The 27142-nt window shown below is 44.2% G+C and overlaps 1 protein-coding gene across 1 annotated transcript in view; it reads right to left on the bottom strand.

The window, feature by feature from the left end:
- Window positions 1–547: 547 nt before the first annotated feature.
- Window positions 548–27142, bottom strand: part of SLC26A3 (solute carrier family 26 member 3) — a 33306-nt gene continuing 6711 nt past the window's right edge. Inside the window, exons 2-21 of the mRNA XM_053406139.1 lie at window positions 25859–26052; window positions 23542–23681; window positions 23168–23278; window positions 21346–21509; window positions 20096–20260; window positions 18624–18776; window positions 17167–17249; window positions 15199–15346; window positions 14923–15036; window positions 14753–14830; window positions 12578–12673; window positions 11043–11149; window positions 10218–10287; window positions 10035–10127; window positions 8817–8912; window positions 6588–6821; window positions 5521–5575; window positions 2866–3014; window positions 1784–1846; window positions 548–1153 (exon numbers count right to left, since the gene is read on the bottom strand). Coding sequence (XP_053262114.1) covers window positions 1130–1153; window positions 1784–1846; window positions 2866–3014; window positions 5521–5575; window positions 6588–6821; window positions 8817–8912; window positions 10035–10127; window positions 10218–10287; window positions 11043–11149; window positions 12578–12673; window positions 14753–14830; window positions 14923–15036; window positions 15199–15346; window positions 17167–17249; window positions 18624–18776; window positions 20096–20260; window positions 21346–21509; window positions 23168–23278; window positions 23542–23681; window positions 25859–25989 — 2274 coding nt within the window. The 5' untranslated portion in view covers window positions 25990–26052 and the 3' untranslated portion in view covers window positions 548–1129. The remainder of the gene's footprint in view (window positions 1154–1783; window positions 1847–2865; window positions 3015–5520; window positions 5576–6587; window positions 6822–8816; window positions 8913–10034; window positions 10128–10217; window positions 10288–11042; window positions 11150–12577; window positions 12674–14752; window positions 14831–14922; window positions 15037–15198; window positions 15347–17166; window positions 17250–18623; window positions 18777–20095; window positions 20261–21345; window positions 21510–23167; window positions 23279–23541; window positions 23682–25858; window positions 26053–27142) is intronic.

The following is a 27142-nucleotide window of genomic DNA, read 5'->3' on the forward strand; positions in this document are numbered from 1 at the left end:
AGAGTAAGTAGTTTCTAGGTCAAGCTGACCTTGGCTTTCTGCCAAGAGTAAATTGACACTGCCTTGAGTTAATTGTGTGAAGCCAGAATCTGTAAGTTTCCCATGAGAACCAATTAACAGAAACTGAACAATTGCAGCCCCCCTCCTCCATCCATGCCCACGGGGTATGCTCAGAGCTGTAAACGTTTCCCTTTTTTAAAGGGAAATTCCCTTATTCCGAATAGGATTCATCGCAAGACAAGGGAAAAGTTGACAGCTATGGGTATGCTTAGTTCCCCTGTTTCAAGTATCTTTCCCCTGCATGGGGTGGGGTTTTGTTGTGGGGTGGGTTGGGTGAACGTACCACTGCTCAATCTTAGCTACGTTGATTTTTAAACGTTTCTCCATTGATTTATATGCATAATTCTCTCTTCTGTCCACTGGGACACTGAAAAATATATTACCAGTCTCAAATGGGCACCATTACAGTCATACCTCAGGTTACAGACGCTTCAAGTTGTGTCATTTCGGGTTGCGCACTGCTCCGAACCCGGAAGTGCTGGAACAGGTTACTTCCGGGTTTTGGCGCATGCGCAGAAGCGCTGAATCGTGACCCGCGCATGCACAGATGCGCTGCTGCGGGTTACGAACGTGCTTCCCTCACGGATCACGTTCGCAACCTGAGCATCCACTGCATAAGAGAAGAAGAGGTGCTCATGGTGATTTCCGGCACCTCACTTTTCTAGAAAAATATTGCAGACCATGAGGTGATTCTTTCTACTCCACATTTTTCTGTCTTCCTGTTCCAGCCACCTGACTGTCTACGTTGTCAATTCCCCCCTCTCAACTTTCTGTGCCCCTTAGCCATCAAGGGGCTGTTGTTTTTTATCTTCAGACTTTTTGTACCTGTGTGTCCTTTGTCAGCCGGTCCTTCTCTCTTGTGTCTCAGTGGTACAGTTCTGGTTACATTAGCTCAAGGGTGGGAAGAGTTAAATCAGAATTAATATTGGCATATAGATATACACCCATGGTATTAAGCGGTTTCCTCCAAGATTGAACTAGTTCCCCCAACACTGACAGTGTCTAGATGGTTTTCCAGTGGTTTTATACTCCCAACATTTGGTTTCCTGCTCATCAGTGGGTACGACAATTAGAATTTTGTTTCTGATGGTGCCTGTGGGGTGGAAAGAAGCAAATTAAAAATGGCTCAGCTTTTGTAAGCTGCTTTTGAGTTCGCCTTTCGGGAGAAAAAGACGAATAAATATTAATATCAAAAATAAAGTAAAAAACGCCTTCCCCCAGCAGCCTCCCAAAATTTCAAGTTATGTTAGGAGTTGACCATCACTATGCAGTTGTGTCTTCTGTTGACGAGATACGCAGCCACTGCTTAATTTGTCGCTGCCATAAGGTATAGCAATATTGATGGAGCCAGTCAAATGGAAGGCATAAGGTAAAGGTAAAGGTAATGGTCTGCATTAGGTCCAGTCGTGACCGACTCTGGGGTTGCGGCGCTCATCTCGCTTTATTGGCCGAGGGAGCTATGTGGCCAGCAGGACTAAGCCGCTTTTGGAGAACCAGAGTAGGCACGGAAACGCCGTTTACCTTCCCGCTGGAGCGGTACCTATTTATCTACTTGCATTGCATACTTAAACTGACCATGCCTACTGGGGCCTCAGTTCTACCTTCCTGTAAAAGGGACTGCACTTCTTTCTTTTAGCAGATCTGTTTCAGGGCAATAGGGCCCCCCCCCATGCTTCTATCTTTACTGATGATTTTTAAAATTGGATAGGAAAGTGTCCCTTACCATGAGCTCCCGACTGCGTAGTCCATTTGTATTGATTACATAATGATCCTTGTCTTCTTTTTCCTGTGATGGAATAGACGGGTTAAGAGTTAGTGAAGGATATGGGTTTCTCTTCTTTCCTTTAAGTAGCTGGTAGGGTTGAGTGATATATCAATATATCATCCAAAAACCAGTTTGAAGTCCATATCGTGATATCAGATTCTTGATTTCTGACCTGGCAATATATCGCGAATCATGACGTTTGTGTGCTATGCAAAAATCACAATGTGGGGAAAACCAGGAAGCCATCTTGCTCTGCGTAGCTCCATCCTTATTTCAGACATTGCGATATATCGGCATATCGCAATGTTTACCTGGTGGTATATATCGTGATGTTGAAAACCAGATATCGCCCAGTCTTAGTAGTGGGCGCTGGTCCATTAGGGCAAGTGGGGTGCTGCCACACCACAGAGGCGGGTTTAAGGGAGCGCAACTGGTTTACCTGCCAAGCCAAGAGGGTGCCACAGAGGGCACCTCAACAATGGCAAACAGTGGAAGGTGAGGGGCGGAGGGGGCACTAAGTTTTGGTGTGGCACAGGGCATCACTGAAATTTTAAAGCCCAAGTCGGCCACTGCCCACCATCTTTAGTCTGCAGTCAGGCATTCCCTTCCTGCCTTCTTTATATCAGGTCCAGGAGATGGCACAGGTTCAAACTCGTCCGTCTCTGTGCCATCCCTTGTAAAACTCAGCAGGGAGGAACATGGGGGCAAAATGTAGAATGAATTGGCTCTGCCTTCAGCGCCACCTACTGTTGGACTCCCTGCTTTTCACCCTACCAGCCCTAGCCAACACAGCATTTAAAGTATCAGTTTGTTCGTAGTTTTGCCAAACTGACCTCAGTACTGTAATTCAGTTTGAGATTCTACTCACAACGGGAATTACTTTTAATTCAACCAAATCTGTTTCCAGGCCAAGTTACTATGGATGGAGGGATGGTCTTAAAAACCTACCTATATGCAAATGTACAGCTGTGGTTTCTAATATGAATGAAAGGTAAGACGTTTGCCCAAGTAAAGAGCAGTTACTGCAGCATTTTTCTTACCATATTGGGTTTGTACTTTGGTGCGCTGAGCTCAAGGTCCTTTTTTAGCAATATGTATAAAACTGCATCATGGACGGTGAGGAAAAACATGGACGGCTTAATTTCATCATCAAAAAATCCACATCTTTCCAGTTTATCCAGAACGCCATCTGGAGGGGGAAAGAAAACAGGTTTCCAAGCCAGGAAAAAAGGTTAGTAAAAAATCTCAAGAATCAGGCTCAATCAGTGAAGATAGCTTTGAGACTCTTTCAAATGAAAGTTCCTCCCCCTTCTTTTGTTGGGCATCCCTTTAGGCTCCCGTAGGGATTTTTTGAAACTGGATTCTATCCAAACGCGATTCCTTAGAGCCATCCTTAGGATTCCCCCCTTGGTAGTGGGTGCGGTTATGAGATTAGAGGTCGGCTGGCAAGCTCTACGGTATGTGGCCTTGAAGACGAAGCTCTGGCTATGGCGCAAGCTTTGTTTTAAACCAGTGTGTATTGCCCCCTTGATATTGAGGGACGATTTCCAATCATCGTGGGAAAGGGAGGTCATTAACGAGGTTCAATCCTGCGGATTGTCTCACCTTTACTTTGAGTCTATGACGTACAATCAAGCTAGAGCTGTGATCTCCCGGAGACTGAGTGACATTGCCAGACAAGAGGACATAGCCCAGGTAAAACCAGGGATGTTCCAGATTTATCGGACCATACCAGCCCCCTACCTTGCAGAAATCCACTATGTGGAATACCGCAGACTTCTTACAGCGGCTAGATTAAATGTCCTTGACTCTGTGATATTGTGGGGAAGGTACAGGGGAGTACCATACGCCCAGCGAACCTGTCATTGTGCCATGGGTGTGGTTGAGTCCACCGAACACATTCTCTTGACTTGCCCTTCTTATGCAGAGCTTAGACAAAATTTTATAGACCCACTCCTATGCCAATTTAGCTTCCTACCCGGAGAAAACCAGGTTTTACACTTGCTGAATAATGTCACTAGAGCTATACCTTCCTTGGTGGCCAAATTTCTTTTTTTAGCTTTTAAGCGTCGCAAGACTATAATTGACTGTATTGATATGGGGCTATCTGTTTAGCCCATTTTAGTGTTGGCTAAGTTCTAAAATCTTCCTGGATGTTTTAACTGTGTATTGACAAATGTACTTTTTTCTGACTGACGGTCGAATAAAAAGGTTGATGATGAAAAAAATCTCAAGCACAACATTCAAATTTATTTAACATATAATAATAATAATAATAATAATAATAATAATAATAATAATAGTAGTTATTTTTCTCTTTGACATCTGGTGGGAGGGAGTTCCACAGGGCAGGTGCCACTACCGAGAAGGCCCTCTGCCTGGTTCCCTGTAACTTGGCTTCTCGCAGTGAGGGAACCACCAGAAGGCCCTCAGTGCTGGACCTCAGTGTCCGGGCAGAACAATGGAGGTGGAGACGCTCCTTCAGATATACTGGATTGAGGCCGTTTAGGGCTTTAAAGGCCAGCACCAACACTTTGAATTGTGCTCGGAAATGTACTGGGAGCCAATGTAGGTCTTTCAATATTTTATTTCAGATTCAGGAACTTGGTCGCGGGCTTCCCAACTCTTCACTTTCAGAAATGTTTCACTTTGAAACAAACAGAGGGGCAAACCCAGCACCTGACACCGATTGTCAGGAGTCAAGATGGCAGTAGATTTTGGAACCGGCAACCAGAGAGAAGATAGGCAGGGATGCACCCATCTTGCTCTGCCGAAGAAGCTCTAGGTAGATAAGCCTCCACAGCAAGAAAATCTCTTTACACTAACAGGCCAGAGCAGATCAGCTGGTATCTCTCATCATTGCAAAAGGTCAGGCTTACTCCTATGAGCGACTAGAAGATTCAGTTTTAATTGCTCATTGTTAGCTGTGGTCTGCCTTTCTACGTCAGTCAACATCACCCCAAACTCCACAGGACCTTGGTTTAACATTGATGCCATTTGGTACAAAGCAAGAGTACTCTATGTGACCCTAAAGCTTAAAATATAGATTAAAAAAGGTAAAGGACGCCTGGCAGTTAAGTCCAGTCGCGAACGACTCTGGGGTTGCGGCGCTCATTTTGCTTTACTGGCTGAGGGAGCTGATGTTTGTCCGCAAAGAGTTTTTCTGGGTCATGTGGCCAGCATGAATAAGCCACTTCTGGTGAAACCAGAGCAGCGCACGGAAACGCTGTTTACCTTCCCACCGGAGCGGTACCTATTGATCTACTTGCACATTGACGTGCTTTCGAACTGCTAGGTTGGCAGGAGCTGGGACCGGGTAACGGGAGCTGATCCCGTCACGGGGATTTGAACTGCTGACCTTCTGATCCCCATGCCCTAGGCTCAGTGGTTTAGACCACAGCTCCACCAGCTTCCCAAATAGCTTCATCCTCAGATAGCCTCTGAGGAAATTGTTCTAACTGGGTATTGTAAGTAGCTGAGATCTATTTCTGGGTAACTATATTTAATATTGGGGTGCCAGGCTACACTGTGTTCATCACTTATACAACTGAAGAAAAAGTGCCACTGAAATTTCTGGGAATTATGCGTAAGTAAGTACTTTTAGCATTTTAGGGACAGACTTAAGATAAGAAAGAAACTTTGAGCATGCCATTGCTGTTCTTTAAATAATCAAAAATAGAACGGGGTCAACTTACCGTGTGCTCCCACAATATAGACATCCACATCAATCCGGACAAATTCTTTCAAAGTCTGTTAAATGAGAAATTTACAGATAGGTTGACGGCAGGATGAACTGTTAAAAGCTTGCTTCTGTCACAAGCTTACTAGGTGACCGTAAGCAAGTCACCACTTCAAAACTTCAAAGTTCCTCCCCACTCTCCCATTCCTGCCTGCAATATTTGGATGGTAATTCTGGCTTTCCATACAGGATTAATGAAATAACATGCCCAATGTGGTTTGAACACACCAAAGTAATATATCCATGCTGTGTCTTATTGCTACAGTATACAGTCGTACCTTGGATCTCAAACGCCTTGGCTCCCGAACAAATCGGCTCCCAAACTATCGAAACCCAGAAGTGAGTATTCCAGTTTTTGAATGTTCTTTCGGAAGCCGAACATCTGATGGGGCTTCCGTGGCTTCCGATTGGCTGCAGGAAGCTCCTGCAGCCAATAAGAAGCTGTGTTTTGGTTTTCGAACATTTTGGAAGTCGAATGGATTTTCGGAACGGATTCCACTTGACTTCCAAGGTACGACTGTAGTAATTTTAGGTTGGATTTTCACATTTGTTTTTGACATAGTAAAGTCAACTTTTGCCCGTCACTTTCATATGCTGGTAACTTTGCCTGGTTTCTCACCCCCTCTTGCCGCCTGGTGCGATATGACATATCCTGAAGAATGCAAACAATGAATGGATTTCTAAAACATGCCTGTTCTGTGGCTCTTTAGGGTTACAGGTTTTTGTCCATCGAATGAGCTATGCAGAATAAACATGTATTTTGTTCCAGCGTGGTATTATGTCAGACTAGGACTTGGGAAGCTCAGGTTGAAATTGTTACTTGGACTAAATTCAGTTGTTCACCACTTATCAGTCTAACTTATCTCACAGGTTTGTAGTGCGCATTACAAAAAGGTGTACAGAAAAAAGCAATGTACACTGCACTTTAGGGTTCTTGGAATAAGTGTGAGACACAAATGTAATAAAATGAATGAATAATTAGCTTTACACTTGTTGGCTGGAAGATGTACGGAGGACCATTACCTGTCCAAGGACTCTCAAAGCAGAAACGTCAAGAAACGACACTGCCGAGAAATCAAGGATGACGCTGTGTGTGTCGATTTTAGGAACCATGATGTTGGGAGGAAGGTCTGAGTTCCAGTCTATCTGAATTGGCAAGTCTTTGGTATATGTGGGCTGGTCCAGTTCTTCAATGCGGTTGTTGTCCAGCTCTTCGTCAGAGTCGCTTATGCCATTAACAGTGCAAATCAAGCCTTTCTGTATCAGAGGAAGAAAATTATCAGAATTCCAATTATTAACAAAAAGATAACTTATTACACTTGACCGCCGGTTCTACAGGTAACCTGTTTACCTATAAGTTGCTGGGCAGGGGGAAACAGGAATGAGAGAGAAATTCTTTAAGATAGTAACGGTTTGTAAATCTTAGAAGAACTTAAGTGAGAAAGAGAAAGCATAGGGCTACTTCAGGCACTATTTTTGTGTGATTCCTAGGCTCTAAGTCCCAAACTTCATTTTATGCTGCTCCGAATGCCTCCTAAAGCTGGTCTATTCTTCAGTCCCCTAAGAGTTCCTTCCTCCCTGTTTCTTCATTTCCTCCTTGTTTTCCCTGGGTTTTTTTAAATGTCCCTCCACCAACTTCCTACATAGTTTCAGAACAGTTGGCAGTATTTTATTTGAGTGGTACCTCAGGTTACATAGGCTTCAGGTTACATAGGCTTCAGGTTACATACGCTTCAGGTTACACACTCCGCTAACCCAGAAATAGTGCTTCAGGTTTAGAACTTTGCTTTGGGATAAGAACAGAAATCGGGCTCCGGCGGCGCAGCAGCAGCAGGAGGCCCCATTAGCTAAAGTGGTGCTTCAGGTTCAGAACAGTTTCAGGTTAAGAACGGACCTCCGGAACGAATTAAGTACTTAACCCGAGGTACCATTGTATAAGCAAAACATTTTTTCCTGGTCATATGACTTAGTAAAAGTACATTTTCCCACCAGCCGAGAACAAACTGGCATACTTTTTCAGAGTAGTAGACAATTGGTCTACGTTCCAGATTAGTTAACCTAGAGCAGGGGTCAGCAAACCTTTTCAGTAGGGGGCCAGTCCACTGTCCCTCAGACCTTGGGGGGGCAGACTATATTTTGGGGGAAAAATAATAGTGAACGAATTTCTATGCCCCACAAATAACCCAGAGATGCATTTTAAATAAAAGGACACATTCTACTCATGTAAAAACACACTGGTTCCCGGACCATCCGCGGGCCAGATTTAGAAGGCGATTGGGCCAGATCCGGCCCCCGGACCTTAGTTTGCCTAGCCATGACCTAGAGCAACCCCAAATAGATTATTCATGAAGGAACGTGATCCTGGACACAAAAAATGTTGCACACCCCAGTCCAAGAGATCTTAGGGTTTGTTTGTTTTTTAAAAGAAATCTTAGTTTTAATTCAAAAATATGTCAATTTGTACAGGTTTATACAGGCACTTTCTTCAACTGCCAGCTTTTTATGATCTCAGGAATGCTCTAAAAACTGCCGCTTTCCATCTCTTATGGTAAAATGGCATTGCTGAACATTGTGTCACTTGATGGCAGCCTGGCATGTGTCTTACACCTGAGTGTACTGCTAATGCCTACTTGTTTTGAGTATATGTAATATTGGGAGTATATGTAATATTTGTTTTCCCAGTAGTGATGTATGGAAGTGAGAGCTGGACCATAATGAAGGCTGATCGCTAAAGAATTGATGCTTTTGAATTATGGTGCTGGAGGAGACTCTTGAGAGTCCCATGGACTGCAAGAAGATCAAACCTCTCCATTTTTAAGGAAATCAGCCCTGAGTGCTCACTGGAAGGACAGATCCTGAAGCTGAGGCTCCAGTACTTTGGCCACCTCATGAGAAGAGAAGACTCCCTGGAAAAGACCCTGATGTTGGTAAAGATGGAGGGCACAAGGAGAAGGGGACGACAGAGGACAAGATGGTTGGATAGTGTTCTCGAAGCTACCAGCATGAGTTTGACCAAACTGCAGGAGGCAGTGGAAGACAGGAGTGCCTGGCGTGCTCCGGTCCATGGGGTCACGAAGAGTCGGACACGACTAAACCACTAAACAACAACAACAACAATATTTGGGAGCCCCCACTAGCCCCAGTGACTTTCAAAAAATGATCTTCAGACTCCTGCAAAGTTTGTTACCTGGGATGAGACACTTGTAAATTCAGTGAGAGGTCTGCACCATTTAATAAATGCAGGATACTTACCGGTGTGACTTGAAGCTCTCCTTTTTTCAGCATCCTTCTGATTTTCCTCAGAGCTTTGTTGCGCTTGCGTAGCACCCTCAGTGGCTTAAACCCAACCTGAAACATTTGAATTGATTCAGTTTGGTTTAGCTTGTTAAATTCACCGCTCTTGTAAGTCCTAAGTGTTACATGCACCTTGCAGCTACATTAGTCAAAATACAGCGTTATGACACTGTGACACCAGACGGCACTGTACAGCTGAAATCGCAACTCAATGCTATTTTCAGTTGTGAGCTTTCCAACCGTTTTTTGCAAAGCGTTTTCAGAGCTTTTTTAAATAGCTGCGTAGATCTAGCCCTTGGTTCACTGTCCAATATCCAATATTACATGAAAAATAATTTCTGTTAAGGAATTATCATCCACTCTCTCTAAGATTCCTAGGGGTTCTGGGCACTCACCCAGGGTCTGTGTTCTTTTGGAGAATTGAAACACAGTGGAAACTATTGTAGATTTAAGAAATATTACTTATTCACCCAGTTATCCTGGCAACCTTCCGAATTCCCAGTCTCTGTTCACACCTCAGAGCTAGGGGGAAGAGTTCTCTTGCATTGCCAATGGTCCTCAATGGCCCTGTCTTGTTTCTTAATGGCCCTAGCATGGCCAGGTCGTCTTGCATAGGCTATTCCAATAATTCCTCTGCAGCTTGTATTTCTCCCTTCACATCCCAAATACAGTGGTACCTTGGTTCTCAAAATTAATCTGTTCCGGGAATCCGTTCAACTCCCCAAACCATTCAAAAACCAAGGCGTTACGAAACTCAAGGCAGTAGAAACATAAGATGATTGGACCCCACTGAACTTGAAGCATGGGAAGCCCCAACAAAAATTTATAATTTGGCAATATATTTGGACTTTATGATACGTATTTGTATAATTTGGAATATTTAATGTGATCTGATTGGATTGTTAAAATGGAAAACTTAATAAAAAATATTTTTTTAAAAAAAACCAAGGCGTGACTTCCGATTGGCTGCAGGAGTTTCTGCACTCAAGCAGAAGTCGCGTCAGACGTTCGACTTCCAAAAAATGTTCGCAAACAGGAACACTTACTTCCAGATTTGCGGCATTTGGGAGCCAAGCTGTTCAAGAACCAAGGTACCACTGTAATCAAAATCCTACCATTTACTAATTTCTAGAATTTCAGGGGGTCCGCTCCCCAAATCTATAACAATATGCTTACCGCTGCAATCAATTTGTCCTTGAAGAATTCAATATTAGCAAAGAAGATTGGGGATGGGCATCTGAAAATTTTCACTCCCTCTGGCTCATATATCTAGGTCAAAAATACGCATATTAGTTTAGCACAGCGTTTCACAATCAACAGGCAGACACCAACTACTGCAGCCAAGAATCAGGTTCTTACATCTCTATAATCCTTCCTGTTTCTGTAGATGTCACTTCTTCCAACATTAGCCAAAACTGTGCATTTTGGACTGAAAAACAAATAGAAAAATCAAATGAGTTGACTAACACACTGTAAGGGGTATTCATCAGACTTCCATTTCAATAAAGATTCACGCCTTTGATGGGACTTGTACTCCAACAACTGTAGGGCCATAGGTTCCTCATGTATAGAACGGTATTATTTAGTTTAAACCAACTTAGCAAAGTAATTTCCTTGCCCTACGAAGCCCTGATAGCTGCAATTCTGTAAGGGGATGTAGTTCTCTTTCTAGCAGTAAGTTCTCCATAGCCTCATCAAATTATAAATTTCTGGGTTTTTCTGGGGTGGGGAGTCTTCTAGGATATACTGGTATAAAACTGCTAAGTGTTGACCAATCCTAACGCTCAGAAAGTCCAATGGAGCTTATATTCTCAAGTTAATGTACATAGGATTGCAGCATTATGGAAGTTTGGTAGACATTCAATACATCCTGCAGCATTTTACTGTATGAAAATGTTTGCTGTGATGCAGGGGTGCCAACTTGTATAAAAAAACGGGGGGGGGGGTGCAGCTGTGTCTGGCACAAGCTCTGCAGCTAAGGTGCAGTTCCTTCTGCCGCGGAGCCAGGCGCCCCCTCTCAAAATTGTGCCTGGGGCCATGGCACCCCCCCACACTATGCCTCTGTCTTCTGGCCATTAATCTTTTTTTTTTAAAACCATTTAACTGTATGGATTGCATTTATAATTATTATTTTTAAATTAATAATTATTACATGAATCTGACAAGTTGGGAAGATGGACTCACAATTGTGCACGGAATATAACAGTGAGGAGTTCGAATCCTACTCCAGCTGCCAACCCGAGATCCAGACCCAGTAAGATGCCAGCAAGGAAGGTCACGATCCAGATAAGCTGAGAAAATAGATAGCTATTGAACAATCAGGTATCATGGGCACATTTATCTACTTGCACTGCATGCTTTCGAACTGCTAGGTTGGCAGGAGCAGGGACCGAGCAACGGGAGCTCACCCCGTCGCGGGGATTCGAACCGCCGACCTTCCGATTGGCAAATCCAAGCCGCACAGTGGTTTAAACCACAGCGCCATCTTAAAACACATGGTTTCCCCCAAAGGCATTCTGGGAACTGTTGTTTACCCCTCACCACATGACAGCATCCTAAAGAAACTGCAGCTCCCATGATTCTTTGTGCTTTAGATCTGCATTAAATACACTTCCAATATATGGCGTTGATGTGACCAAAACGCTTTTCTCGGGTTTTGGAGCGTATGGATTGTTGAGCTGCCTCTGTGATAGTGCAGGTTTTATATGCATGCTGAGCTTGGCCTTCTTATAGATAGGCCTTTTGAAAACTATTGCTCTTACTGTGGAATGCCATATTTTTCACTCTATAAGACACACTTTTCTCCTAAAAAATAAGGGGAAATGTCTGTGCGTCTTGCGGAGCGAATGTGTGGTCGATCGCTAGCTCCCTTTCTGGCTCCGCCTCCTTGCCCAGGCCTCCATCGTTGAATGTTCTGCAGACAGAGGCTGTTTGTTTCCACAGCGCCATGTGACTGGCTGATTAGATTATCTGTCTGGAAACTGTAGAAACAGCTCTCTTTCCTTTCCTAAAGAAGTTGCAGAACTGTGAGTTGAACCCCATAAAAACAGGATTTTTTCCCTTTGCAAAGTAAGCTCAACAACTTTGAGCTGATCCTCAAAAAAAGGGGCTTTTCCCCTTTGCAAAATAAGCTTAACAACTGTGAGCCGATCCTCAAAAAAGCAGGGCTTTCCCCCTTTCCTCCTCTAAAAACTAGGTGCGTCTTATGGTCAGGTGTGTCTTATGGAGCGAAAAATACGGTACATATCATGAATGCATTCCAATTCTATTGACTAAGTGCAATTGCATTAAGTGGGTGCTATGGATTTGTGAAGCATTTCTCCTAACAAATATAAAACAAAGCTCGCTACAAGGGGGCCAATGAGTGCAAATTATTATTATTATTATTATTATTATTATTATTATTGTTATTATTATTATTACACCACCCTATACCCGGAGGTCTCAATGGCGTGTCACAGAATAAAAACAAAAGATAAAACCACAAAATACATAATCAAAATAAAAACAACAACCCAATAACCCCACCCAAAACCCCACATTTTAAAAGGGCATAGGATCCTCACAACATTTATGCCCCCCCATGTCAGAATTCCTTGTTCTGTCTGGCGAAACTCAAAAGGCAACAATTTTCTGAATGACCACCTTTCACAATCAGTTTTAAAGGAGGGATTTCAAGAGTCTTTCACAGCGAGGTTTCTGTTGTTACGGATACTTACGCAGTCGTATCTGTCCTTGCCCCACAAAATCTTGATCTCCTTGAACTGCATCAGCATTCCTTTTAAATTGCCCAGAGCCAAAGCTGCGAGGACTGACTGTCAATGAAAAAACAAATCACTCTTCATGGTGGAATCTAGACACATATTTTTAAAAAGCTGTGAAATTGCTTTTTTTTTTAAAAAAACACCTTTTTTGAAAAAATATTTGGAATTTGTCATAAGCTCACCATCGCCACCTAGTGTCACATTTGTGTAATGCACTTAAAACGCACTTAAAATGTTCTATTTGCAGCTGTATAGCTGAGACCCATGTTTAAGGTCAGATGGGGGGGGGAATAGTACTGTGTGTACTAAAATGCTGTTACTGCTTCTTTCCCCTGTTTCCTCCTTGCTTCCTTTCACCACTATGATGTCAAACTTCGCTGTGTGTAATGCGTAGACTGCAACATGAAATATTCACCATGGGGGGGGGAAAGTGGCACAAAATATACCTTTTTTTTCAACTTGCCCACACTGTTTTCCTCAATCCACGATGAGGAAAGTGCTAAAATATTAAGCAAGGTCAGAATAACCCAACAATACATTTTTTAAAAAAATTGGAGATGAGAGGCCTTCTTACACACTTAATTATTCTATAGAAGGGCCTTGATTCTCTATAAAACCCTGTGATGTTCCATCCACACCAGAGATTTAAAGTTCATTCCCCCAAAGAATTATGGGAACTTCAGTTTGTTTGGGGTGCTGGGATTTGTAGCTCTGCAAGGAGTAAACTACAGTCTCTAAGATTCCCGACGGGGGTGGGTGGGGAGGGAGCCATGACCTGTAAAGTGATATAAATTTGATTTACAGTGGTGCCTCGCAAGACGAAATTAATCCGTTCCGCGAGTCTCTTCGTCTTGCGGTTTTTTCGTCTTGCGAAGCACGGCTATTAGCGGCTTAGCGGCTATTAACGGCTTAGCGGCTTTAAGAAAAAGGAAACAAACTCGCAAGAACTCGCAAGACGTTTCGTCTTGCGAAGCAAGCCCATAGGGAAATTCATCTTGCAGAACGACTCAAAAAACGGAAAACCCTTTCGTCTAGCGAGTTTTTTGTCTTGCGAGGCATTCGTCTTGTGGGGCACCACTGTAAATGTATGGTGTAGATGTCAAGTAAACCATATAGACCCCAACAGAAACACCTATACAGTGGTAAGGTAAAGGTAAAGGTACCCCTGCCCGTACGGGCCAGTCTTGCCAGACTCTAGGGTTGTGCGCTCATCTCACTTAAGAGGCCAGGAGCCAGCGCTGTCCGCAGACACTTCCGGGTCACGTGGCCAGCGTGACAAGCTGCATCTGGCGAGCCAGCGCAGCACACGGAACGCCGTTTACCTTCCCGCTGGTGAGCGGTCCCTATTTATCTACTTGCACCCGGAGGTGCTTTCGAACTGCTAGGTTGGCAGGCGCTGGGACCGAACGACGGGAGCGCACCCCGCCGCGGGGATTCAAACCGCCGACCTGACGATCGGCAAGTCCTAGGCGCTGAGGTTTTACCCACAGCACCACCCGCGTCCTACAGTGGTAGGTACCTCGGGTTAAATACGCTTCAGTGGTACCTCGGGTTAAATACGTCGGGTTAAATACCTCGGGTTAGATACAGTGGTACCTCGGGTTAAATACGCTTCAGGTTACAGACTCTGCTAACCCAGAAATAGTGCTTCAGGTTAAGAAATTGTGCTCTGGAGGCGCGGCGGCAGCAGGAGGCCCCATTAGCTAAAGTGGTGCTTCAGGTTAAGAACAATTTCAGGTTAAGAACGGACCTCTGGATCAAATTAAGTACGTAACCAGAGGTACCACTGTACTGTTAGGCAGAGCAAAGTTGCCGCTGCCCCAGGTGGCAGATTTGGGGCACTGAGACATAGCAAATTGCCAGTTAGTTTTACTATTACCATTGTTATTGGGAAGTGGGGCGTTGTTTTTATTCTCTAGCTCAGGAAGTGAAAAAATGTGGGCCATTTTGGAGCCTTGCTTTCCGGCTGCCAGGTAATTCCTTGCACAGAAAATTACTCTATGTCAATCTGGGGAATATCAGGCAAGCATGGCGTTAGGTTCCACTGGCGATGCTACAGTTTTTGTTCTGTGCCATTGGAAAGAATGGCATTATTTGTTGAATGGCTGTTATGCACATAGAAGTCTGTACCTTCTGCAATGGTTCCAAAAGATGACCTATGGCCAAGATGACAATCAAGACAATGACAGCTGAGAGGAGTCCAGCAATCTGCATGAGAAAAGCCCGTTGTCAGTCTGCATCCTAGAATACTGCTTTCTCAAATTCAGTTAGTTCAGGATCTTGTCTTATCCAATACCTACCTGGGTTTTGCCTCCCGTACTTTCCTGCACACCCGATCTGGACAGCGAAGTGCTTGCAGCAAAACCTTTGAACGCACCGCCAAAGACATTGCCTATTCCAAAGGCGATTAATTCCTTCAAAAACACCAAAAGGATATTTATATATTATGACCAGACAAGGCATTTCGTAAGCCTTCTTTCTCTAGCAATTTATTTATTTTCTTCAAATGTATTCACATTCCTCTCAGTGTCCTAGGTTCTTTAAATGTAGAACTGGCATCTGCAGCGATCACTTACCTGGTTAGCATCGATGGGGTAATCGTGCTTTATGGAATATACCTTCGCCACGGAAAAGGCCACAGCAAAGCCAACGATCGCGATAGCGAAACCGTCACCCACACAGCTTTCAAAGATACCTACATCTGGTGAAAAAGGAGCCTGAAACCTGGAAGCAAAGGTCAGAGGTGGGGTTTAAAAAAGCAGGGCATAAATAACCTTTGTAGCTTGTTAAGAAAGATGTGATGTGCTGCCTGTGTGTGTGTGTGTGTGTCAGACACACCACAATCTACAGGGTTTGCAGGTATGACTGACTTTAATATGGACAGGACAGAGTGAATTGACTCTACTTTTGCTGTCTCTTAATGCAGGTCAAGCTGGGACGCGGGTGGCGCTGTGGGTTAAACCACAGAGCCTAGGACTTGCTGATCAGAAGGTCAGCGGTTCGAATCCCCGCGTCGGGGTGAGCTCCCGTTGCTCGGTCCCTGCTCCTGCCAACCTAGCAGTTCGAAAGCATGTCAAAGTACAAGTAGATAAATAGGTACCGCTCTGGCAGGAAGGTAAACGGCGTTTCCGTGCGCTGCTCTGGTTCGCCAGAAGCGGCTTAGTCATGCTGGCCACATGACCCGGAAGCTGTACGCCGGCTCCCTCGGCCAATAAGGCGAGATGAGCGCCGCAACCCCAGAGTCGGTCACGACTGGACCTAATGGTCAGGGGTCCCTTTACCTTTTTAATGCAGGTCAATGAGCCTGAGCTTCCACAGCCACCCCCACCATGAACCAGCACCAGCAGGATTGGAAACAGTAGCAGCAGATACGTTCTACGCTATGATAATAATGGCTCTCCCCTCTCCTCCTCCCCAAGGCTGGCTTTTGTTATTGCCTTTTCAAGAAATAACTGGAAGGTCCTGAAACGACACTGCCCTTTGTCTCTTTCCTTCCACCCCCAGCTAAGGAGGATATACTTCAGTCTCTGTGCGAAAAGAAACAATAGAAACAGTAGTTTGGCTCAGAAAACAAGATGGACTCAGGGAGCAACAGAGAAGAGGAAAACAGAGCATCGGGCCCTGTGAGATAACAGTATAGAGTGGTACCTTGGTTCTCAAATGCCTTGGTACTCAAACAACTTGGAACCCAAACACTGCAAACCCGGAAGTAAGTGTTCCCGTTTGCGAACTTTTTTCAGAAGCCGAATGTGCTCCGTTTTGAGTGCTACACTTCCATTTTGAGTGCCACGCTTCCATTTTGAGTGTTAGGCTTCTGAGTTGAGTGCCACGCTTCCGTTTTGAGTGTTACTCTGAGGTTTGTCTGTTTTTGCTATTTCTTTTGCGTTTTTGTTTTTGTGGCTTTTTTGTTTCGTTTTTCTGACTGTGTGGAACCCAGTTCCGCTACTGATTGATTGTGTGACTGCAGTACATTGTTTATTGCTTTGGTTTACTGATCAATGGTCTCGTTAGATAGTAAAATTCATGTTAAATGGCTGTTTTAGGGGTTGTTTTTAAACGTCTGGAACGGATTAATCCGTTTTGCATTACTTTCTATAGGGAAGTGTGCCTTGGTTTTGGAACGCTTTGGTTTTGGAACGGATTTCCGGAACGCATTAGGTTTGCAAACCAAGGTACCACTGTAATGCATTTGAGGGGGCTGGCTGTCACCCTCTGGAGATCCTGTGTGGGAGCAAGTAGGCTTTGGCTGTCTCAGTCTGTTTCTTTGAAAATAAATCCCAAGACTAGAAATTCTCCAGAGAGCTCCTTCTGAAGAATATGGTGAAATTTTTTGTTCTGAAGGTGACTGATCATATTAATACCTCCCATTAAACTCATGGCTTATAGCTCATAGCTCAGGACCCTTTTACAAAGCATTTAACTGTCCTTCTATATTTGGGTCAAGGTGTGGTAAATACGTTCCCCAAAACTTCACTTGGGATGAAAAGCTTTTTATCTTAAATTTGTGGCACTACCATTCCCATTCAAGAACAGGGTGTACTTACCCCTTTTCAAGCTTTCCAACAGTGTCTACCTGGAATTTCCCTTTGAAATCAAAACCATAGGATAACCCAGTTGCGATGACAGTCTGGAAAGAAGCAAAGTAGCCAACATAAGATTTCAGCAAGGTGTTTCTCAGCTAGCGAGTGGACATATCTTCCATTTACTAAACCTTTGCCATAATACTTGCCTCCATATTGTCATATTTATCTTAGCTACTTACATTTACATTAGCTGATTACACCTGAGGCTCCAGAAATAAAGAGTTCATTAAAATGGCCAAACAAGCCCAGGCTATATTGAAGTATATCGAAATGGAGAAGGGGGCTGGCACCTTGTTGTAGTCCATCACAATAATAACAGTTTTTGCGATGACCTTGTCAAAAATATTGTAACACAGGGCGGAATTCAGTGTCGCACCATGACAAATGTTCCATCTGCATTGTGCATCCCAAGCCCCCTGTGGCAATTTTGGGTTGTTTGGAGGGGACAGTGGGATAAGGTTTGTTGCACAAACAGAAGTCCTTGCACAGGGCTTCTGCTGTGCCCATAGTTTGCTAAACCTATCTTGTTAACTATAAAGGTAAAGGTACCCCTGACCGTTAGGTCCAGTCGCAGAAGACTCTGGGGTTGCGGCGTTCATCTCACTTTACTGGCCGAGGGAGCTGGCGTTTGTCCGCAGACAGCTTCCGGGTCATCTGGCCAGCATGACTAAGTCGCTTCTGGCGAAACCAGAGCAGTGCATGGAAACGCCGTTTACCTTCCTGCCAGAGCGGTACCAATTTATCTACTTGCACTTGACGTGCTTTTGAACTGCTAGGTGGGCAGGAGCTGGGACCGAACAATGGGAGCTCACCCTGTCATGGGGATTTGAACTGCCGACCTTCCGATCGGCAAGTCCTAGGCTCTGTGGTTTAGACCACAGCGCCACCCGTGTCCCATCTTGTTAACTATAGTGTGATGCAATTTTAAATGAGCTGTATTTACTCATAAAAGACAACCTGATACACCAGGAAAACACCAACCGAAGAGGATTATAGGTGGCTCTCTTTTTCTTTCTTTCTTTTTGTATAACAATATTATTTTCCTCGAGCTGAACAGAAGTGTAATGGTTTGCATCAGTATGTAGGACCAGCTGTGTAAACCATGGGTAGGCAAACTAAGGCCTGGGGGCCGGATCTGGCCCAACTGCCTTCTAAATCTGGCCCACAGACGGTCCGGGAATCAACATGTTTTTACATGAGTAGAATGTGTCCTTTTATTTAAAATGCGTCTCTGGATTATTTGTGGAGCATAGGAATTTGTTCTTGTTCCCCCCCCCACACACACAAGGTCTGAGGGACAGTGAACTGGCCCCCGACTGAAAAAGTTTGCTGACCCCTGGTGTAAACAAACAAATAAATAACTCTTGGTTCCCCCTCCTTTTAAAAAACAACACAAACAGAGAGAGAAAAACAATTACCACAATAAGTTCAATGGGGATAGGAGCTGGGAGCTTGGTTTTGTAACGTTCATTCAATTCTTTCACGAAAAACACAATGACCAAGATGATCAGCGAAGTGACAAGGTCTGCAATGTTCGTTTTTGTAATCTGCTCGAATATACCTTTCAGCGTCTGTTGCACACACAAAAACAACAACAACAACAACCATGATGCAGGAAAGGGTTGCGGTAATTTACTTTAGCAATTGTATGTCTTGTTTCAAGCACTACTAAGGGGTAGTAATGATACTGGATGCCTCAGAGTCCATCACTTATAGGCGGCGGAAGGAGGAATAAAGAATGTGCACTGCACTGAGCTGCTTGGAAGAAACTGGACATAAAATATAAATTGATACTGCAAACGTTGGGCTGGGGACCCTGACCGTTAGGTCCAGTCGCGGACGACTCTGGGGTTGCGGCGCTCATCTCGCTTTACTGGCCGAGGGAGCCAGCGTACAGCTGTGGCCAGCATGACTAAGCCGCTTCTGGCGAACCAGAGCAGCGCACGGAAATGCCGTTTACCTTCCCGCCGGAGTGGTACCTATTTATCTACTTGCACTTTGAGGTGCTTTCGAACTGCTAGGTTGGCTGGAGCAGGGACCGGGCAATGGGAGCTCACCCCGTCGCAGGGATTCAAACCGCCGACCTTCTGATCGGCAAATCCTAGGCTCTGTGGTTTAATTCTGGGCTGCATCAATAGGAGTATAGCATCTAGATCAAGGGAAGTAATAGTGCCACTGTATTCTGCTCTGGTCAGACCTCACCTGGAGTACTGTGTCCAGTTCTGGGCACCACAGTTCAAGAAGGGCACTGACAAACTGGAACGTGTCCAGAGGAGGGCAACCAAAATGGTCAAAGGCCTGGAAACGATGCCTTATGAGGAACGGCTAAGGGAGCTGGGCATGTTTAGCCTGGAGAAGAGGAGGTTAAGGGGTGATATGATAGCCATGTTCAAATATATAAAAGGATGTCACATAGAGGAGGGAGAAAGGTTGTTTTCTGCTGCTCCAGAGAAGCGGACACGGAGCAATGGATCCAAACTAGAAGAAAGAAGATTCCACCTAAACATTAGGAAGAACTTCCTGACAGTAAGAGCTGTTCGACAGTGGAATTTGCTGCCAAGGAGTGTGGTGGAGTCTCCTTCTTTGGAGGTCTTTAAGCAGAGGTTTGACAACCATATGTCAGGAGTGCTCTGATGGTGTTTCCTGCTTGGCAGGGGGTTGGACTCGATGGCCCTTGTGGTCTCTTCCAACTCTATGATTCTATGATTCTATGAACCCACAGGCTAAGCAAAAAGGAGCTTGCAAGGGCTGGAGACAAGTTTTTTAACTGCAAAAAGTCACCAGGGTATTTAAAAGAATTTCTTGTGATTACTTCTCAAATACCTCACAATAGCTAGAGAAAGTGGTGGCGCTCCCAAGGAATAATCGGGTGCGGGTCAAAAACACTCACCCATATAATTCCCAAAGGTATATTATATCCAGGAACCGTCAGCTGAAAGATGAACTTCAGTTGGGACACGACAACATGGATGGCTGCAGCTGTTGTGAATCCGCTTATCAACGACTGGGATAAATAGATAACAATGAAGCCGACTCTCAGCACACCCAACAGCAGCTGGAAGAGACATAAAGAAACAAACGCTGCTTTTATGGGAGCAGAACAGAAAAGAAACATTATGGGATTTTTATTATTTCTACCTAAAGTGGTCTCCTTTTTGGAGCGACAAACATGTTTTTTAAAGGCCTGTTTTTTCTCAATACACCTTTAAAGGTTTTTTAATTGTTTCATAACTGGTGAGTTTGGATTTTTAAGAACCTCGTTTTTAATTTGTATGAAATATACACCTGATTTTTTTCAAGTCAAACGGCAAGCATTTCTTCATAAAGGTCTTAAGAATGGGGGAGGGGAGGGAGAGAACAGAAAAGAAACAGCAATTGCTAGTTTCCTTTCCCCCCCCAAAATTTTTTTATTAGTTTTCAGACCATTATAAACAAACAAACACATAAGACAAACAAACATAAATCGTAGCCTTATTAAAAATTACACTTATTAACATTGTTAAGTGACTTCCCCGCTTCCCCTTGGTTGAATTTCATTGCATGACCTTTTAACGGTTTTCCAAATCACAGTTCTTATAAAATTTAACTTAAACATTAACAGCCTTAGATCTTCACATTATGAAATTAAACATATTAATTCATCACTTAACTTAAATAAAAATCTTAGCCTGGTGCCTAAAGACTGACAAGGATGGTGCCAGGCGAGTCTCCTTGGGGATATCATTCCCCAAATGGAGAGGCCACCATTGAAAAGACCTGTTCTCATATGGTCACCCTCCGCACCTCCCTTGGGTGAGGCATGTGAAGAAGAGCTTCTGACGAAGACCTCAGAGTTCAGGCTGGTTCATATGGGGAGAGGTGGTCCTTAAAGTATTATGGTCCATAACCATATAGGGCTTTCCATCCATTGGAACAATGGCCCATGAACTGACTCGTGTCAGGTGCAAAGGGGGCATCTCAGTTGACTGGGCATTAGAGTGACCTGCGTCGCTGGCCCTTTTCAACAGTGTGCTTACTTTCTTCTCGCAGGACACTGTGGAGTGATTTTGGGGCATGATCTAATGCCTCGATGGATTGGAGTATCAGGGATGGATAAACAGATGAAGACAAGAGTTACAGATATTGCTTGGAAATGCTTACTTGAAAGATGCCCGCAAGCATAGTCACCGATGCGGCCACCACGACTCTCTTCTGATTTATCTCCTCCATCAATGTACTGTTTGCTAGCGTGCTGTTACTCACTGGATCTGGGACTATTCTTATAACGGCGCCTCCTACCATCAAGCTCAGGACAGGAAAAGGACCTGTGTGGACATTGTTAGCATTATAAGAGCTTCAGCTTAAAAGATCCTATCAATAAGAGAAACTTGCGCCATACACTCTTAAGTGTGTGAGCACAGAGTCAATAGGATTAGAATCCCCCTCCATTCGTTAAGGAGTTCTTCAGCCATTCAGATCACACCATGTTCTTCATCTTGAATTTTGTTTTCTGGGTAACTTCTTGATGGTTCAACAATGAAGCCAATTACCTCAAACGGAGATAGGGAGCTGTTGGGTCACCAAGGTGCTGTTGACTCCAACTCCCATCAAGCCCAGCCAACGTGGCCAATAGTCAGGGATGATGTGTGTTGTAGTCCAGGAACACCTGGAGTGCAAAGGTTCCCCACCCTTGACCTAGAGCAGTGTTTCCCAAACTTGGGTCTCCATCTGTTTTTGGACTACAACTCCCATCATCCCTAGCTAGCAGGACCAGTAGTCAGGGATGATGGGGACTGTAGTCCAAAAACAGATGGCGGCCCAAGTTTTGGAAACACTGACCCAGAGGAATGGTGGGCTCTCCTCCACTGGACGTCTTCCAACAGAGGCTGGACAGCCATTTTTAAAGGATTCTCTGCTTTGAGATTTCTTTCATTAAGTGGGAAGTTGGACTAGATGATTCACGAGGCCCCCTCCACTTCTGTGATTCCATAACAAGGTTGTTGATAAAAATCCACTGCATTTTAATTGTGGCTGGAAACAAATGCCTCTCTCTCTCTCTCTCTCTCTCTCTCTCTCTCTCTCTCTCTCTGTGTGTGTGTGTGTGTGTGTCTGTGTCCCATTGATGTGCGGACAGATCACATCAATGGGACTGACTTACGTAGGCCTCTGTATGACTAGGCCTGTAGTCAAATCACCTCTGACTGAGTGATCTAAGGTACATGAGAGCGCCTTTCTGGTGCGCATGCTCCATGAGAAAAAGGAGCTCTCCCCTTATGTGGTAGGAAATGCTTTGTAGACATGGAATATTTCCCATCATGAAAGTAGATGGAACATTATCGGCTCCTTGCACATAACTCTGAATTACGGTCCTATTCTTTACCTGTTCCATGTTTCTTTCTGCGAAACCCACTGAAATCACCCTGTTCCTAAATATTTATGCTGACATATCTGCATGTGATTCTATCAAAATATCACCATGGTGGTATAGCATCTTGTTTTATGGTGTTATGCCAGTAGGACTATTCGCTCCCTATCACACAATGTACTGGAGCAGCCATTCTTAGAAGTGATGCATAGCTACAGTACAGTGGTGCCTCGCAAGACGAAATTAATCCATTCCGCAAGTCTCTTCGTCTTGCAGTTTTTTTGTCTTGCGAAGCACGGCTATTAGCGGCTTAGCGGCTATTAGCGGCTTAGCGGCTTAGCGGCTATTAACGGCTTAGCGGCTTTAAGAAAAAGGAAACAAACTCACAAGAACTCGCAAGATGTTTTGTCTTGCGAAGCAAGCCCATAGGGAAATTCGTCTTGCGGAACGACTCAAAAAACGGAAAACCCTTTCGTCTAGCGAGTTTTTCGTCTTGCGAGGCATTCGTCTTGCGGGGCACCACTGTATGTTCTATTGGAAGAAGTCTAGGTAAGGTGAATTAAAATCTTGGAGAAGGTGGCACTGTGCCAAGGTCCCTTGGAATGCAGTTCAACTTACCAACCGATATATGTCTGGAAGAGCCGAAGAAAAAATATATAATCACTGGGAAAAAGGCGGCATAGAGTCCGTAGCCTGGAGGAATATTTACCAGCAAAGCAAATGCTAGACCTAAAATTAGACAGAAGAAAAAGTGCATCAACTTGGAGAATTTGATTGCATGTAGGGGAGAGGTGAGCAGTTGGCTACCTTCCAGAACTAGTTGGACTCCAACTCCCATAACCCCTCACCAGTATGGTCAATGGTCAGGGATGATGGGAGATGTAGTCGAGCTGAACATCTGGAGAACCATGGATTCCCAACCAATGATATAGAGGAACCTCTAATATGAAAAGAATTGATGTGCCATTTATGAAAGAATTGAAAATATTTACCTTGTAGAACAGCGACGAGCCCCGTGCTAATTCCCGAAACAATGTCGCTGAGAATCCAGTCTTTGAAGCGGTAGGCAGGTAGCCAGGAGATAACAGGAAACAAATTAAAAGCTATTTTCTTTGCTTTTTGTGGAGTGCAGCTGAAAAGAGAATGATTGAATCATGCAAAAGTTAAACTACTGATGTCCCCAGCTGGGTCTAATAAAAGGATGAGAATGTATATAACAGAAAAAAATGTTTGCTACCAAGACGACGATACCTTTTTCATCAGGAAACTCTAAGCAGAGGCAAAGAACCTTCAAATACCCAAACTTTGTTTTGAAGACAGTAAACCATACCCTCCAACATTTATCTGATGAAAATAGGAACGTCTAATTCAACAACAACAACAACAACATTTATTATTTATACCCTGCCCATCTGACTGGGTTGCCCCAGCCACTCTGGGTGGCTTCCAACATATTTAAAAACATGATAAAACATTAAACATTAACCATACAGGGCTGCCTTCAGATGTCTTCAAAAGGTTGTATAGTTACTTATCCCCTTGGCTCCGGGGTCACATAACTTCCTACCCTCAAACATTTCTCTGATGAAAATACAAAAGTCCTAAGGAAAAGTGGGACATTTCAGGATCAAATCAGAAACCGGGATAGCTTCTTTAAATCCGGGACTGTCCCTGGAAAATAGGGACACTTGGAGGGTCTGCAAGCCCAAACCCACTTACCTGGGAGTAAGCCTCATTGAATTCAGGAGGTCTTAAATACTATGGTTAGAATTGCATTGTTATGGCCCCATAGACTGGTGTTTTATTGTGGTATTATTCGGCAATGCATTCTTAACACGATACCAGTGCATTTGGAGTGCATTAGGTCTGGGGCCTGCTTGTTTGTTGATCTCTTAAAACCTTCCTTTGTTGTTCTCCGGTTCAAATATTTCCAGAGTGGTTTATGATAAGGAATGCTCAGGGAGGACAGAAACTTCTGATAGCGCAGAAGGGGCCGATAGCTCACTTGATCTTGGTTTTCTGTTGGCTCCTTGTGTATTGCCATCTGTCCCTGGGCAATGGCTAAATCAAACGCACACACCTCCGCTTAGCTGTGAAACGAATGTGGCTTGAGGTTTCCTTTCAGACCGACACTGGTTTGAGAGAATAAGCATCAAGCAACACAGCAGCATTTAAGAAACTACAGGTTAGCTCTGGGCAACACCGTGTGTACATGCACCAGAAGTGCAGCCAGAGTAACTGGCAATGTCTACACAGCCAAAGATTCGGGCGTCAGCCCAGCCAGCTTCTGAACAAGGAAATGTAGTGGAAATCTCTTGTCTTTCATCTCAGGTGGCAAAGAGTCCTGGGCCAGCCCTGATGTCTAGGGATAATATTATATAGTGGTACCTCGGGTTATAGACGCTTCAGGTTACAGAGGCTTCAGGTTACAGACTCCACTAACCCAGGAATAGTACCTCAGGTTAAGAACTTTACTTCAGGATGAGAGCAGAAATTGTGTGGTGGCAGCGGGAGGCCCCATTAGCTAAAGCGGTACCTCAGGTTAAGAACAGTTTCAGGTTAAGAATGGATCTCCAGAACGAATTAAGTTCTTAAGCAGAGGTACCACTGTATTGCCTCCCAGACTCTTCAGGATTGGTCTTGCCTCCTTGTTTGGATGGGTCACAGAGCATTACGCGAACGGGATTGATTTGAGTAGCAGTTTGGTTATGTGCATTGAACTAGGTAAAGGTAAAGGGACCCCTGACCATTAGGTCCAGTCGTGGCCGACTCTGGGGTTGCGGCACTCATCTCGCTTTATTGGCCGAGGGAGCCAGTACAGCTTCCGGGTCATGTGGCCAGCATGACTAAGCCGCTTCTGGCGAACCAGAGCAGCGCACGGAAGCGCCATTTACCTTCCCACCTGAGCGGTACCTATTTATCTACTTGCACTTTGATGTGCTTTTGAGCTGCTAGGTTGGCAGGAGCAGGGACTGAGCAACAGGAGTTCACCCCGTCGCGGGGATTCGAACCGCCGACTTTCTGATCAGCAAATCCTAGGCTCTGTGGTTTAACCCACAGTGCCACCAGCGTCCCTTGTGCATTGAACTACTCAGAGAATTAAGACGAGTCCTTCAAGCTGGTGGTTCTTTCTTGTTTTCTCCTTTAACATGCCAGAATGCTATATGCAGGACCCAGTGGGAAACAAATGATTGGAAATCTTTTCGGAAACCAGCTGAAAATCTTACCAAGAGGATAGAAAATCCTGAAGAATTACCCCATGGCACCATTTTATTTTTTTATCCATGTTTACAAAAGAACGTCTCTTACCTAAAGCATAATCTGAGATGGTCCACAAAGTTTTTATGGTATCTGGGCACTTTCTGATGCTCCTCATCAAATGCCAGGTCTGAGTACAGTGGCCGAGCCACAACATACTGGTTGCCAACTGGTTCCACCATGTCTCCAGAAAACACTCCCCTACGAGCTTTTGGAGTCTTCCTTAGCGTTAATCCCGTAAAGCCCTGAAATCAAATAACAGAGTGTGCTTTTAAAATAGCTTAGTATTACGAAGCCCACAGATGAGTGAACTCTAAATTAAGCATTACCACCTTTGAAGATCAAACGGAACAGTATTGAGGCGTTATATTTTTCTCAATGGCCTGCTTCCTCCTTCCTCTTCACACTGCAAAGTGGTGGCTCTCTGGGGCATCCCCTTGCCCCGAAAAAGAAAGCTCAAGAATAAAGGAGGCAGGCTGCTTATAAAGGAGCCAAAAGTTTGGAATTTGAAATGGCCAGGATGTGTGTGTGTGTGTGTGTGTGTGTGTGTTTCTTTAATGTTTCCTGTAATAATCACGAGAAAAGGGAACACTATTGGCTTTCATTGTTTTTACACTTCAGCAAATTTTGGAACCTGAAACTTGGTTTGTGGGTGAGTTTGGAGTCATATTGAGATTTACAGTAAGCAACAGCCAAAGGTTCATTCTCTGTAAACTGAGAATTCCCAAACATGAGGAAGAAACCTATTAGTTATAATTGGGGTGATTTTGACTTGTTCCAGTAATTTATTATTATGGCCTGTCCTTAATACTCTGGCTTTACAATAGTTATTAGTTCTTCTTATTTGCTGCTGTTTTAAAGTCATCATTCTAAATATTTGTGTTGCTCCTAGCTTTTAGATGTATTTAGATGTGTTAAGAAGTTTTTCTTCTCCTAGATGGGCTCCCTTCCCAGGTGGATGAGCCTCACTTCTCTCCACAGCCCATGTAGAAGCCACCTTCTTGACCGTTTTACACAACACTGGCTCTTTTATATGGTGGGGAAATGGAACACTAACATTTAAGGGATGTTATAAATACCGTTTCATGATTACTTAAGCGGCAGTCCTGCAATTCCATCCTTTGGTGAGACTATTAGCAGAAAGAAGGAAATTATCCTAAATCATTAATGCCCAATGAAGAGAAGGGACCCTCCAATGCTTTTTTTTATTTTTAAAAAAATGTTTAGGGGTACTTTCATTTTCCTACTCATATTGAAATACTGTCCCTCAATGAGGCCAAACTTAGATTCACAAAATGTTTAGGGGTATGCGTACCCCCAGAAAAAAGCACTGGA

The sequence above is a fragment of the Podarcis raffonei genome, chromosome 10 (genome assembly GCF_027172205.1).
Source record: "Podarcis raffonei isolate rPodRaf1 chromosome 10, rPodRaf1.pri, whole genome shotgun sequence".
Classification (NCBI taxonomy): domain Eukaryota; kingdom Metazoa; phylum Chordata; class Lepidosauria; order Squamata; family Lacertidae; genus Podarcis; species Podarcis raffonei.